Source organism: Melopsittacus undulatus, chromosome Z (genome assembly GCF_012275295.1).
Source record: "Melopsittacus undulatus isolate bMelUnd1 chromosome Z, bMelUnd1.mat.Z, whole genome shotgun sequence".
Taxonomy (NCBI): domain Eukaryota; kingdom Metazoa; phylum Chordata; class Aves; order Psittaciformes; family Psittaculidae; genus Melopsittacus; species Melopsittacus undulatus.
The window spans coordinates 13,221,625-13,235,275 of NC_047557.1; the positions used below are offsets into that span (position 1 = coordinate 13,221,625).

A 13,651-nucleotide genomic window follows, 5' to 3' on the forward strand; every position below is an offset into this window, starting at 1 on the left:
GAAACCTGCACAACAGGTTGTGGGAACTTGTTTCACATAAGCCTTTGTTTCATTAGAATTTTCAGAATTAATCAGAAACTTGAAACTTCCACTGAGAAAGGCCAGCTCCAGTATTTAATTCTCCCAGCCTTGGTTGGGGAGGGCACTACGCACTGCAATTCTTACCACACACAAAGACATGGATGATTGTTGAAATACCACACACCTTCCAGAGATTTAGTACCTCTTACCTGGTGTTACTTCCCAATTTTATTTTGATACTCTGTCACTGTGTTTATCTTTAAATCATCGTTGTATGCTGTTATCTCACTATTTTAAACCTGTGAATGCTGGTTCTGAGAAGTGAATTCAAGTAAGTCAAAGCTGCCTTTCCAAGTTTGACTTTTCTGTTTCAAGTTCATGATTTTTCTTAATGAAACTTTGTCAGACAGGATGTAATACCCAATATCTAGGTATTTAAACTCAGAACCAAAAATAAAGTTTAAACTCCACATACTGTAAGATCAAGAGACACTGGTAAAATCATGCGATTCAGTCATTATCTGTTCAATGCTTTCATTGTCACACATACAATGAGGAAATAATTAGCTGAGATCCTTTACTGAGCCTCACTATGTGAAGACATTTTCAGAAACATCAGTAATAACAATCACTACTACATCTATATTACAATCAGAGAAAATGAGTCAGAGAAAAGGTTCTTATGTTTTAGGCATAACTGCATAGAAGTTAATAGCAGTGATAAGGTTAAGGCTGAAGAATTACTAACTATTGGGTGTTGACCCAGTTCACCACAATACACTACCAGGCACATTTTTTCCACATCGCAAAAATTCTTTTTGTAAACTGCAGTGCTGGCAACCCTGTAATTATGCAGAGGGCATTTTCACACACACAAAAAAAAAAAAAGAAAACAGTCATTTTTGGCTCAACAAGTTTACTTGAAACTTCAGAAACTTATTCTCACTATGAATAATATTAATTCAAACAGCCATTTACTCAGGCCCTGATTCTCTCTTAGGCCACTTTGTAATGCTTGAACAGTAGTGGACCAGATAATCGAGCCCTTATAGTATAGCATAAGGACTAGTTCTTATAGTAGCCTCAGAAACCCTTACTAACTTCAGTGAGGCTTTGTGCTAGTGCAGACATTAATTCATGTGGAACTAATTGCAGGACTGTGGCCTAAGAAACTGGTCTAGCTCTATTTGCTTGTTATCCAGTTGTCAAAATGCAGTGCTCATTAAATGCAGAAACAAAGGGTCCAGATGGGTTCTTTATATCTGAGAAATGTGTTCCCCATATAAAAAGAAGATAATGAGTAACACTGCTGTGGAATTTAAAACCTTATTGGAAAGAAGGGAAAGTCTAAGGCAGGTCTTTTAATCAAGAATCGTTCAGAGTCCCTTTCTCTATATATTTTATGATCTACTTTTACCTAAAAAGTAGTTTATGCACTTGGACTACCTGAGCCTTCTTGCAACATGAATGAGACTTACATGCTTTGTAGTCCCATTGCTTTTTTCCACAGTGGGAGCTCTATGCTTGTTTCCAGTTGTGCTCTAATTGCTTTTCTCCTGTCCTGTAACACTGAGATTTTCTGTCCCATGCAAGACATTTCTGGACTTCTTTAACTTAACCAACCTGCATGATCAGACAGACAGGACTCATTAACATGAGAGTTACAGCTATTTCCTTGCATCAGCAGATGGCAATAAACTAGTGTAGGAGGCATAACAGCACATTCTAGCTAGTAAAATTTGGCATGAAGGTATTATCTGCTGTATGGATGTGCCAATCTAAAATCTGATTTTTTAAAAAAGCGCAAAACCACAAAGTGATCAAGAATTGGAACTAACAGTTTACAAAAGTATTCAATGTTACAACAGTTTTAGGATGTACCCAAGTGCTAATAGGATCTAGAAGTGAGCTTGAATGCTCTGCTGTCTAACATCACTGAGGATTCAGTTTCATGAAAAGTTTGAGAAAACTGAAGTCTGTCTATCTACCAAAAAGGGCAGTCCCACTCTTCTCCAAAGCACAATTCTGCCTGTGAAAATACCAACACTTGTGCAGCCATGCAAACAAATTACCTCGGAAAATTGACTTAGCTTCAAATTAACTCAGAAAAATAAATTATTTTTGCAGAATGATCAGTTCTCTGATTCACCTTTCTATACAGTCATAGTCAACACAAATACCAGTGATGGACAGTGGGGGAGAATATGGAGTCATTAATGGGAATGAGGGATGGTTGAGCTTCACAATCTGTATAATTAAAGTATGTTGCCTGGCTGGATATAGAAGACCTACATCAGATAGACACCAAACCATTTTTTAATAAATTGCATCTATTTATGTAAATTAATCAAATACTTAACTAAATAAGCAAAAAAAGCACTTGGTGCCAATTACAGGACAAAATACACGAAATTCTAGCTGAGAGATTTAGGTTGTCACACATCAGCTCATCTGTAGATTCCATTTGTAAATATACCTCAAGCACCATTTATCTGTTGCCAGCAAAATAAATGGATCCACTCCCTTGCTCCACTCCCTCAGGCACTGAAACCCACCACTTGATCATCCAACAAGACCTTCCAACCCTGATTAGCTGCTTCTTTGCAAGTGTTTGTGTAGGTAGGCATGTGTAAAACTACTAACCTCCTGGTGCTGTTTTGCTGTGTAAAGACCAAACCATGAGAGGATTCTCAAATACGTCTACAGAGGTTATCTCATCCAATCTCAAGCTCATCTACAGGATTAGGTCCCACAGTGTAAACATGCATGGACAAGACTTTTGAAGGTTGGGAGCTAGTATGTCTATGCATTGCATGTATGATTACGCTCACAATCCCAGAATGCAAAGCACCTGGCTGCAGTAGCAGGAGCTGTTATCTTTTCATTAATCCTTAAGATATACCTTTAACATTAATTCAGACTTGAAAAAATAGCAGCACAAATAACCTCATTATTCTGTTACAGTGAAAAATAATGTAATGGTTTTAGCAAGAATCATCCTAATAGTAGTTGATATTTGAGAGAACAAATCAAAAGTGCAGTCTGGGACACAGCATGTTATAATCAGATATATCAAGTAAGTACTATGCAGATGTTCATGTTCAGATGTTACTATTACTTTAGAAGAGTAAGTCATGATATCTTTTCCCTCTCTTTAGGTGTAATACTTGGATTTTCTCTCCGTTCATATAAGATGAGCTATCGGGAAGTCAAGTACTTTTCATTTCCAGGAGAACTACTCATGAGAATGCTGCAAATGCTGGTCCTGCCACTAATTGTGTCCAGTTTAGTCACAGGTAAGAAATAAAAAAGAAACTTTCTTTTTTGTTCTTTAAATAATTTGATAAAAATGCACACACCAAATCATAATAAATGAACTTTCCATGTCCTAAAAGTGTTACAACCTGCAGAAGGAGACACCTTTACTCTTGCTGTTTTAGAGGCAATATAACAAAAGGTTTGAATTAATATACAAACAAAGCAATTCCAAGGCAATCTAACTGGACAAATTACTGTATGTAGCTTCTATGAAGATGACCCTGTACTCTTCTTTTTTCTCTTAATTTCTGAACAGATATTTCCTTCACAATGTCCTATTGTTATCACAGATAACGTATCTCAGAAAAATACTTCCAAAATCAAAGAAAGTTTAAACTATGAATTGTGAGCCTAGGTAACCCATGCCTGTAAATCCAGCTTGACAAAACATGTATCTCCCAATATTGGAGACAGATTAGAAAAAATAGGTGATAGATGGGTAGATTGGATAGTTTGGAAGACACTTCATTCCATCAATTCTGTTAAATCCATCTATTCCATTGCTGTTTTCTGGTCAGGAGCTCTATTAAATTTCAAGCCCTCTTTACTAAGTTGTTCCTTGACCTAGAAGTACAATAATTAATTTCTGATGATGAAATATGCTTTGTCATTCCATCTAAGTTTCATAGAAAATCTCTCAGATCTTTTATGAATGTTCAGAATGTATCTGTGATGTATTTATTTATTATAGAAAATAATTGTATTTATTAAAGAAAAGGAAGCACGGACATTGGTTTATCAGCTCATCAGTGGTACAGCTTGGAGAGCTTAATTAGACCACATGCTGTGCAGTCCTATGTTCTAAACACCTTAAACACTTCTTAATTGTCAGCAGGTCCAGAGACTATAAGCTCTTCTTCATTTCATTGACTGCGAAATGCTTTAATACTAAGATCTCCTCTTACAAATGCAAATGAACGTAGACACAATCTTCACAGACACCAAAGATAGTATATATGTATATAAGCTGTTAATACAATAGCAGCTAACTATGGTATTCACAGCTAAAAAATCATTTGCCTTCACATATTTCAAGGGGAAAGTAGTTTGTTTCTATGCACACATATTATACAGATACTGAAAGCTTAATAAACACTGAAACCAGAGAGAATTTTATAAATCCTGTTGGGAAAACAATGACATGTTTAATTCCCAGCAAGTGTATAATTCTATTATATCTCCTTGCTGTTTTCGTGTCCGTTTCACGTGGAGAACTCAGGTTGGCTGGACGCTGATAGAAGAACCATTTAAAATAGAAAAGGAGAGACGTTCACCCCTTCACCTTTCAGTTTCACTGCTTCTTCATCTTGTAGGATGAGTTACTGCAGGAAAATTTGCCTGCAGAGTTTCTTGTAATTGTACCCATACTGGTTCTCTGAAAGAACTCAAGGTGAAGCAGGAAATCAGGCAGATCATTCTACACAGGGATTTGAATTCCCTTTAAAAATTCTAGGTACAGACACTTTGTCCAGGTAAAGATCAACAAAACCACCTCAGGGTCACAAACATTCACAAGGAGCTGGCCTAGTGGTAAACAACACTCATCTGCTGTATCACCAGGTCTCAGCAGAGATTTTGTGAAATACCAGAACAGCGTTTCCAGTTAATTCTATTCTGAAAAGAATCATCAGTCTCTGGATTTAAACAATTCCTTTCATTTTGATGGCTTTTATCCTCCTTTAAGACCTTTGGAGTCCTTTATCCTTTTTTATGCCTTTTTTCATAACAATAATTTCCCTTATTATATAAAGTTTTGGCAAAGAGAAATCTCGTCTATAATATTCATCTTATTAGCATACCAGTGCCTTGTAATAGTAAGTGGACTATTCTTAGAGTTCCCTTTTGAATTAGAGATGGTAATTTGCAAGGTGAAAAAATTTTAAACTTCTTTAGTTGAGCAATGAACAATTAGAAAATACTCAATGAAATTCGGAAATGGCAGATTTCATAAGTAATTTGCTAGTTGCTGCTTAAAACAGGAAAAAAACTTTTCTACACTGAACAATACCTCATGTACTGTACAAATTACTGTGGGTTTTTTCTTTGCTTTTACATATTTGTTGCAGAGCTGTCATACTCAAATAGAAATACAGGTATAATTGAATATCTAAATAATAAAGAACTACATGTAACCTTTACAGGGGTACTGCTGTGCTATTTAATAGAACTTATTGGTTTCTTTTGTTACACATTATTGGATAATTCTTTATGCTTCTCAAGTCAGTCTTCAGTTATTCTTGGCATCCATGAGCCAAAACTGTTATTTCCTATATTTTGTTTGGCAGGGTAAAGTGGGTGTCTCTTAACTAACCTCAGAAGGATTCCTCCAGGGTCTTGAACACTGATAATATAATTGCTTCTTCCAACTGTGAATGATCTGAACAAATAGTTACATTGTTGACAAGAATGAATGTGTGTCCTAGATACAGTGTTCTAGGTTTCCATTTGTATATATGTAAGTGTGCTCAATTTAATTGGTAGTGACAATATCAGCACATATTGTCTCTGAATACTAGAAATAAGCTGGGGAAAGTTATATTCTGTTGCAAATTTTGTGAATGTCAAAGAAATGAGAACAAAACCAAATTAATAATCATACGAGCTAGAGAATGTTACGTAAATGAAACATAAATTGAGAAACTGAAGAATTCTTCTATACAGCTAAATAATTCTTATAGTTATTCACAGAATCTCAGGAAAATAAATTTATAAAAGGTGAAGTCAACCCAGTCATATTCCTCTATAGGCTCTTTTGGTACTTTCATGAAAGAAGCAATGCAGAATCACATTCAGAAGTTTTTAGTCACATTCACCTGATGGCTTATCATTATTGCATGTGGCTCAAGCAGGTATGCACTTTTCTCTATGAGATTTTATCTTCTGATGTGTATGTTACCCGGCATGTACTAACATCTGCTTGGGAAAAAACAGTATATTTGCATACCTTTTACCATCTTTTACTGTTTATAGGAAAATACGTTTATAAGAATATTGGTAGTCTTTATCTTTTGTGGTTTAGATACAAATCCAGCTGCGTACTCTGTGGTTGCTGGTCTTCATTCTCTACAGTCTTTCAAATAGGAGAACTAAGTTGTTATTCCCAATCAGTATGTGTTATGAAGTCAAAGGCAAAAATTAAAGCACAGCATATGGGAAGCAGCATAAATAACCACAGAAACTGGTGAAATTCCCATGGATTATTTAATTCACAAATCTGACCTGAATACAAAAACAGGCTGACAATTTTGCGCCATCTTTGTTTTGAATTTGCTAGAATTATAGGAGTTAAAAATATTTATTTTAACATAAATCAAACTGGGGAAAGAGAAAAGGAATGTAGAAACAGTGAAACAGAGAGGTTCACTGGCTCACCGAAGAATGCACAGCAATAATAGAAACAAGCAAAGATCCCAACTATGAATACCAATACTGTGCATTAGATTATAATACTTATCCAAACTTAATGGGAGTAACAGTAATATAGTACAAATGAATCTTGATCACATACCAGTGTGTAGCAGGAAAAGAAGATGACTACATATGATGGAAATTTTAATGGAGACATGTAGTTAAAGTTGTTCAGTTCAGCAGACACAAAGTATGTATGTTTTAGTTATATCAATGTAGAGAGGGCAAATAATTATGCAAGAATAGTATATGGGGCCACCAGTGAAAGAGTTGCTGTAGAAATACTGCACCCAAAGTTACCTAGTGACTGCTTGCAGCTAGCTGTGATGCTATCACCAATATCAGATATGCATAAATGGACCATGCATTTTTTACCACATACAACTGTTTAACAGGGATGTGTTAGCCATGAATTTAAAAAAATTATTCTGAAGTTAATATATGATGTGATGGACTTAAACTAGGTTGTATGACAGGGAACTGTGATACAACGGCCAGCCTCCCACATCCAGATAGCAGCTGCATCCAGTCTTCTGTAGAGACATAATTCTAGCAAATAATACAGTCTCATATTATTAAATTTAAGAAATTGGGTTTTATATTTGCCTTTCCAATACTTGGAAAGAGGCAGCGAATGAGCCATCAAGTGTAACTGGATGCAAATGCCATTGAATCTTATCAAAACACCTCTCCTCCAGTAAATTATGAGCATTTTTCATTTTGACAATTATAGTGTCCTTTCTTAATAACAGTAAACATAAAGGCCAGAATTCTGAATTTGTTCATCCTGAACCCCTCACATCAGAGAACATGTTAGGAAGGTCTCATAATGAGACGTGCATCACCTCTTTAGAAAAGTGTCAGGAATACATCCTTTGTCTAGGTTTATGGAAGCAGGAGCTATAATACATGAAGTCTCTAGGTAGCTCCAGTGTTCTGTCTGCTTGCCGACAAGTCTATTGTGGAAAAATAGCTCTCACTTACTACTAGGTCCCAGGTGCTGTCCCATATCAGCCACAAATATTTATGGTAATTTCAACAGATAGAAAGTCTCTCATTCAGCAGAATTCCAGAGAGGGGAACAAATGGTATGGAGCCAGATTACCCTTCTAATAGGAGAAAAAGGAAGGGTCAACAGTAACTCCTTTTAGCTCATCCTGGCAGAATGGACTTATAACCAGCACCTGTGAAACATCTTGCGTATTCACAACAAAGCTGAAAGCCAAAAATACTAACAAAAGTCAGTCTTCTGTGTTTCATTTTAAGAAGTGCAGTATTCCTGATTCAGTTCATATAGTTCATACATGAAAACTGAGATACAATTAGGCTGCTATTTAATTAGAACATCCAAAAACGTTTTTCCACAAATAAAGGAAACTCATGTTTTGATTTGGTTTTGTCCAAAACCAAGTCTGGCTAAAAATGTGGGCATGCAAGTTACTAAGTTTGTAGAGATCCAGCCATCTTGCAAACAGAATTTTCTGTAGGAATAAAGAAACAATTGAAGAAATATTACAAGTGCTGATTGATGTTCTGTAAGAGTTTTGTCTCAAGCTAGCATCTAAATGTCAGATTCAGCAGCTAAAAATGCACAAACATGAAACTTCAAACACATAACTACTTCCAATAGTGTTTTCAGTGCCTGTATTACTGTATAAAACAAATATCTATAAGTTCTAGCATATAGCCTGTAATAATCATTATTTAGACAGGCACTCAAAGATTAAAAAATTGCAGTCTTCTTGTACTGTTCCCCTCCACAATCTTTAAGAGAATGTAGCAAAAATAATTTCAATAAATATGTAATGTAATTCTAAGTATTTTGGACAAAGGTTTTAAGAGTTAAAAAAATCAGTTTAGGTAGTAAGCAGCTATATTTAAAAAAATCATTAGGAACAAAAAGGCAGGTTGGAAACGATTCAGAGCCTAGAAACATAATTTGTCAAGTCAAAGCACAAAAAGAACTATGTCCAGATTTAGTGTGTGTTGGCAGTCACTGTGACAATGACTCCTGAATATGTTTCCTGAACAAGTTTTTGCACCAAGAGTGCTCCAGGAGGAAATAAACTATACCCAGTTGCAAGTCTTGAATGTTAGAAAATCATAATGAAGTGTCATGTGTATTTGTAGAATAAACACAGCTTTGGGTGGCACTCAGAAAGTGCTATACAACTTTATTTATGCAAATACCAAAAGTAAATAGTGACAAAAGGATTATAAAATGAAAATATAACTAAATTCTGAACCATTTCTGAATCAATTTTGCATAGGAAACACACAGCAATCTGTCTTCACACAAGCCTGAGAGATCAGTGCTAAGCAAACCTAGATCTCACTAAAAAATAGAATGCAGTAAGAATAAAGATTAAATGTTAAAGATATAATGACAATCTATAAAATAAAATTTTATTATATGCCAAAAAAAACACGCTTAGGTCAAAACCTAAGCGTGGTATACAGCAAAAAAAACACAGCTGTGGTTTTTGAAGTCAGTCTCTGCAAGCAGAGACAGGCACAGACAACAAGGATATTCAAGAGCAAAGTCTACAATAACTAGACAGCAAAATTTAAAAAGCCCTTTAAAATAATTCCAGTTTGCCAGAAGCCTTTAATTAAAGGCTGATTTAAGTTTCATTGCGAAATACAGCTTTTCTCTAGTGGACCACTACTTTGTTTCACAAAGTATTGAATCGGTTTAACAACACTTCTAGTAAGTTTGCAGTCTGAATGGGATTTCAACTTAGTTAATAATAGGTAACAACCTGCCATCCACAAAGACTTAGTTTGATTTTTTATCTTAGTTCAAAAGGATAACACCAAGAATTTTCTTGCTGACCAGCATTTCACTGTCAAAACAAAAAGCAAAAACTGTTTGGAGGAACACGTAAGAGTTAAAACATCTTGCCTGAGCACTGGTGCACTATTGTCAGTCTGCACTGTCTCTTTTTTAACATTTCTATTTCAATCAAAGGCAGAAGGACTAAAAATATGTTAGGTACAACTCAAAACAAATTTTTGAGTTTAATATAAACAAATATGAATTGGTTACAGGAAAAACAGTAGGCTTGAAAATTTAAAAAAAAGAAAATAAAAAATATTACAAATGTGATATCAGCTACATTAGATTGTAAATAGAAAAGACTTGGTGGTGTATTTTGTACAGCAAAATGCCCAAAATACAAACCCAAGGCTCCTCAGTATTTTCGAAATTAGGACACTGAAAACAAGCATTTTATTTATATTGAAGACTGAAACTGTAAAGAACAATGTTGTCACTAATGAATGACTCAGTGATAATGTGACAGTTCAATTAGAATGGTGCCAAGTGCAAGGTAATACACCTGAGAAAGGGGAACATACTACACCTATATTATACCTAATCACAAGCTCTCAGATGGCCATTAGTACAGGGGCAAGAATTCTCTGACTCACTTGCAGCAGCCCGGGAAAGGTGACAGAGCATATTAGTGGAATGGAGTTCTAGTGAAATGCAAGGAGGGATTAAACAGATTACAACTTTATGGCTTGAAAAAGCTATAATTGCAGAAGATGGCCATAAAAGTTCACAGAAAACATTAATCACTTGTTCAGGCTTAGATGAAGTAAATATTTATTATTATATCTCATAATAATTTTTCATAATGAAGAAAATATGAAACAGGGAAATATGAAATAATTAGGTTGAATGAAATAACTAGTGAGCACATTTATAATAAAGGGAAGTATTTTTTCACATAGCACACAACTTGTGTTGTACAGCACCACAAGCCAGAAGTTAATAGTTTCAAAAGGCAAGAGAGTTGGCTTTAGAGATACAGCCATCATGGGCAGCCATGAGCTCAGCAAAATGTTTGCTGAAACCTAGAATCTCTTCACAGAATTGCCATTTTCTTTTACTTGTGTGGGAAGTCTCCTGATGGTAACTTTTTTAGACTCAAACAGTCATGTCTGGTTTTCTTCATGCAAGTGCATCCAGGGTGCTGTTATACTGATAAAAGTTTGATGCAAAACTCTTGTAACATACCACCAGTCCCATAAATTAGTGGGTTAGTTGTGATGGCTTTTTCCAGACAGCATCAGTTATGGCAGGTCTGGGCATAGTCTGCCAGTTCTGGGTGGATTCTGATTCAGATATTTTACATTTAGGGCCACCCTGAGGACACTTTTTCCCCATTTACACAAGGCCTTTTTCATTTTATTCCAGTAGGGCTTGATCTTTCCAGGTTTGACTGAATGACATCACTAATACACTTCACAGCAAAGTTAATTCAGTTTAGCTAAAAGCCCATTTATGTGTCTCTGAAAGGTAGCAAGTACCATCTGAATTCCAGAAATTGGGAAAAAGAAATTCCTACAGTCCCCTACCTGGGGACTGGCTGGCTTTTCTTGAATCACCTATTTCTCAGGAAAACAAAGTTTGTATGTTTAGCATTTTTGATCTTGACCAAGCATTCATCTTTGTCAAGCATGGTGTTTCCATCTGAAAGAGGGACAGAAGGACACATGCTGTCAGCACAGATTCCTCAGAAATTTGCACACCTAGCAAAGCAGAGCAGGTTAGTACACCACAGACTTTCAGTTCCTGCTAATGTGAAGACAGCTATACCTAGAAAAACAAGAAAAGCACCTGTAGTGATAAGCTCTTAAATTCTGGTTCTTCAGCTCAACAGAAACAAAAGTTTGTGTGTTCTTTCTATTTATACTGTCTTGGAAGGACCTTTTTCTCTGCATGAGTCTGTCAAAACCAGATATAGCAATGTTGATCTACAAACAGAAGTAAAGACTACTGAGATACAGAAAGACTTGTGGGAAAAAAAAAAAGAAGTCTCATTATTTATGGGGCTATATTATGCAGGAAAGAAAAAAGAAAGCTCTTTAGTTTCACATGAATGAATAGCAATTCAGTTCTAATATGGAGTGAGAAATACGCAAGTAAGGAAAACAATCGAGTGATCAATTCTGTTGTCAACACAAGCATTCAAATTTTAAGGTTATTCTTAAAGACCCATCATCTCTTAAAATCAAGTATCAAAGCAAGCTGAATTTCTGGCCCCTTAGTTGTGAAGAAAAGCTCAAAACCAGATTCTGACTATATTCTGAAAACTCAAGAGTCATACAACAAAGAGCACTTATGCAAAAAATGTTGGGGTTTAGAGTATTACAGTATTTGGAAAACATTACATGTAGTTCCTGAGTTAGCAGATCTGGTATTAATCTTTAAGAAATATTCATCTTCTCCACTGAAGAGTTTGGAGGGCTTCAAGTGTATCAGAAGTTGTGAAGAGTTTTTTGGACTAAGCACATGAACACAGACATTTATTTAGATACCTCAGTTGAGCATGTTTTCAGAATCAGGCTTCAGTAACAATTATATACTTAAACAGAATTAGTATTTTTTCATATAATTACACCATTTCATCATCAGAATATTATACTGCTAACTAGGGGTAGATAAGAAAAAGTACAGCATAGTACTAGAAGTACACTATTTACAATAGAATTAACATACTGATGCTGATTCTTTTCACCATGAACAGCTCTCTTACTTTCTCTCTACTCATATGCAAAGCTAAACACTTACATTATTCTGACATTTCACCACCCACTTCTAACTTAGATCAGAATGCTTAGATATTATCACAGTTTCTTCAGTGAATATAGTTTCTTTCCAGAGCTAGGGGAAAAATAGGTTTTGGTCAAGGGTTTGCCTAATGAATGGTTGTTTCATGAATGAATACATTCTTGCACTGAAAATCAGCTTTGTCCCATATTTACAATTGTGGTATGTCTTAACTCCCCACCCCTGAAAACAAAGTTGCAGAACATCAGCTTACTGAGTATGGCTAATATCTAAAGGCCGATGAAGCTGTGCAGCAGCCTACATTCATAAAGAAAAGAAACTTTCAAATTCAAGATATGATATTTAATACTTTGTTAAAAAGTAAATAGAGTTCTTTTCTGCAGGACATTACAGTTAATAATAGTGTTTTCTTTCATCTCTTAAGTTAAAATAAGCTAGTATTTTCACTGGTATACCTCAGACCTCCCATTGAAATTTATATCAATCCTCCCTGCAAGTAGATGGTGCCCAGGTGGTAACTGTATAACACCTGAGTTATGGAAGCCAAAACCTGTTCTATACCTGTACTTAGCACTGTTATATCCCAGAAAGAGAGCTGAATAATGTTATTAAAAAGCAGTGATTGCTACTGTCAGGCATTGCAGAAGAAATCTTCTTTCCCTCACCTCCTACAAGCCTGTAAGGTGGAAAAAGACAAAGCAAAAAACTGTACAGCTTTGATGTTGCAAGGCTGAAACTGAATCAGTGACCCAAAGTTCAAGAGGTCAGTGAAACAAAGGAGGGAAAAGAAGGAAAACAAAAGCCTCTTCATATGAAACTCCAATTCCACACTTTCATAATGAGTTCTCAGAACAGCCTTAACATCATTACTGAATTGTGAAAAAAAAAACCAACCCACAATTATAACAACAATTTAAAATGTCATACGCTAATTGCAGCTAAAGTACAGACTCCTTAGTGTTCATATGGCATATTACCAGAGGACCTTAATTTCACAAATAGGAAGCATTAATTTAGGGTGTAATTAAATTACAGTTTAGTCCTATGGATGATGACAAAAAAAGAATAAATGCATGTGATATTCTTAGTTGTTTTAAGTGCTTATGATGTTCTAAATTTGAATGTTCTTACTTATTATTCAGATATTAACTTGTGGATTGTAAGTAGTGTTTTGAAGTGCTGCTTGTTCATAAACTGGAAATTGCTTATACACATTTTTCAAGTTACAACTACATTAGATCCCATACTCTTTAAATAGAATTTGTCGTATTTGATGAAGGAAGTCTCAGATTGTTTCTAGAGTCCTTATTTAATACAAAATTC

At 35.3% G+C, this 13,651-nt stretch overlaps 1 protein-coding gene across 1 annotated transcript in view; it reads left to right on the plus strand.

The window, feature by feature from the left end:
• Positions 1–13,651, plus strand: part of SLC1A3 (solute carrier family 1 member 3) — a 62,250-nt gene that overhangs the window by 17,787 nt on the left and 30,812 nt on the right. The window contains 1 exon segment of the mRNA XM_005151991.4: positions 3,180–3,317. Within this exon segment, the coding sequence (XP_005152048.1) occupies positions 3,180–3,317 (138 nt within the window).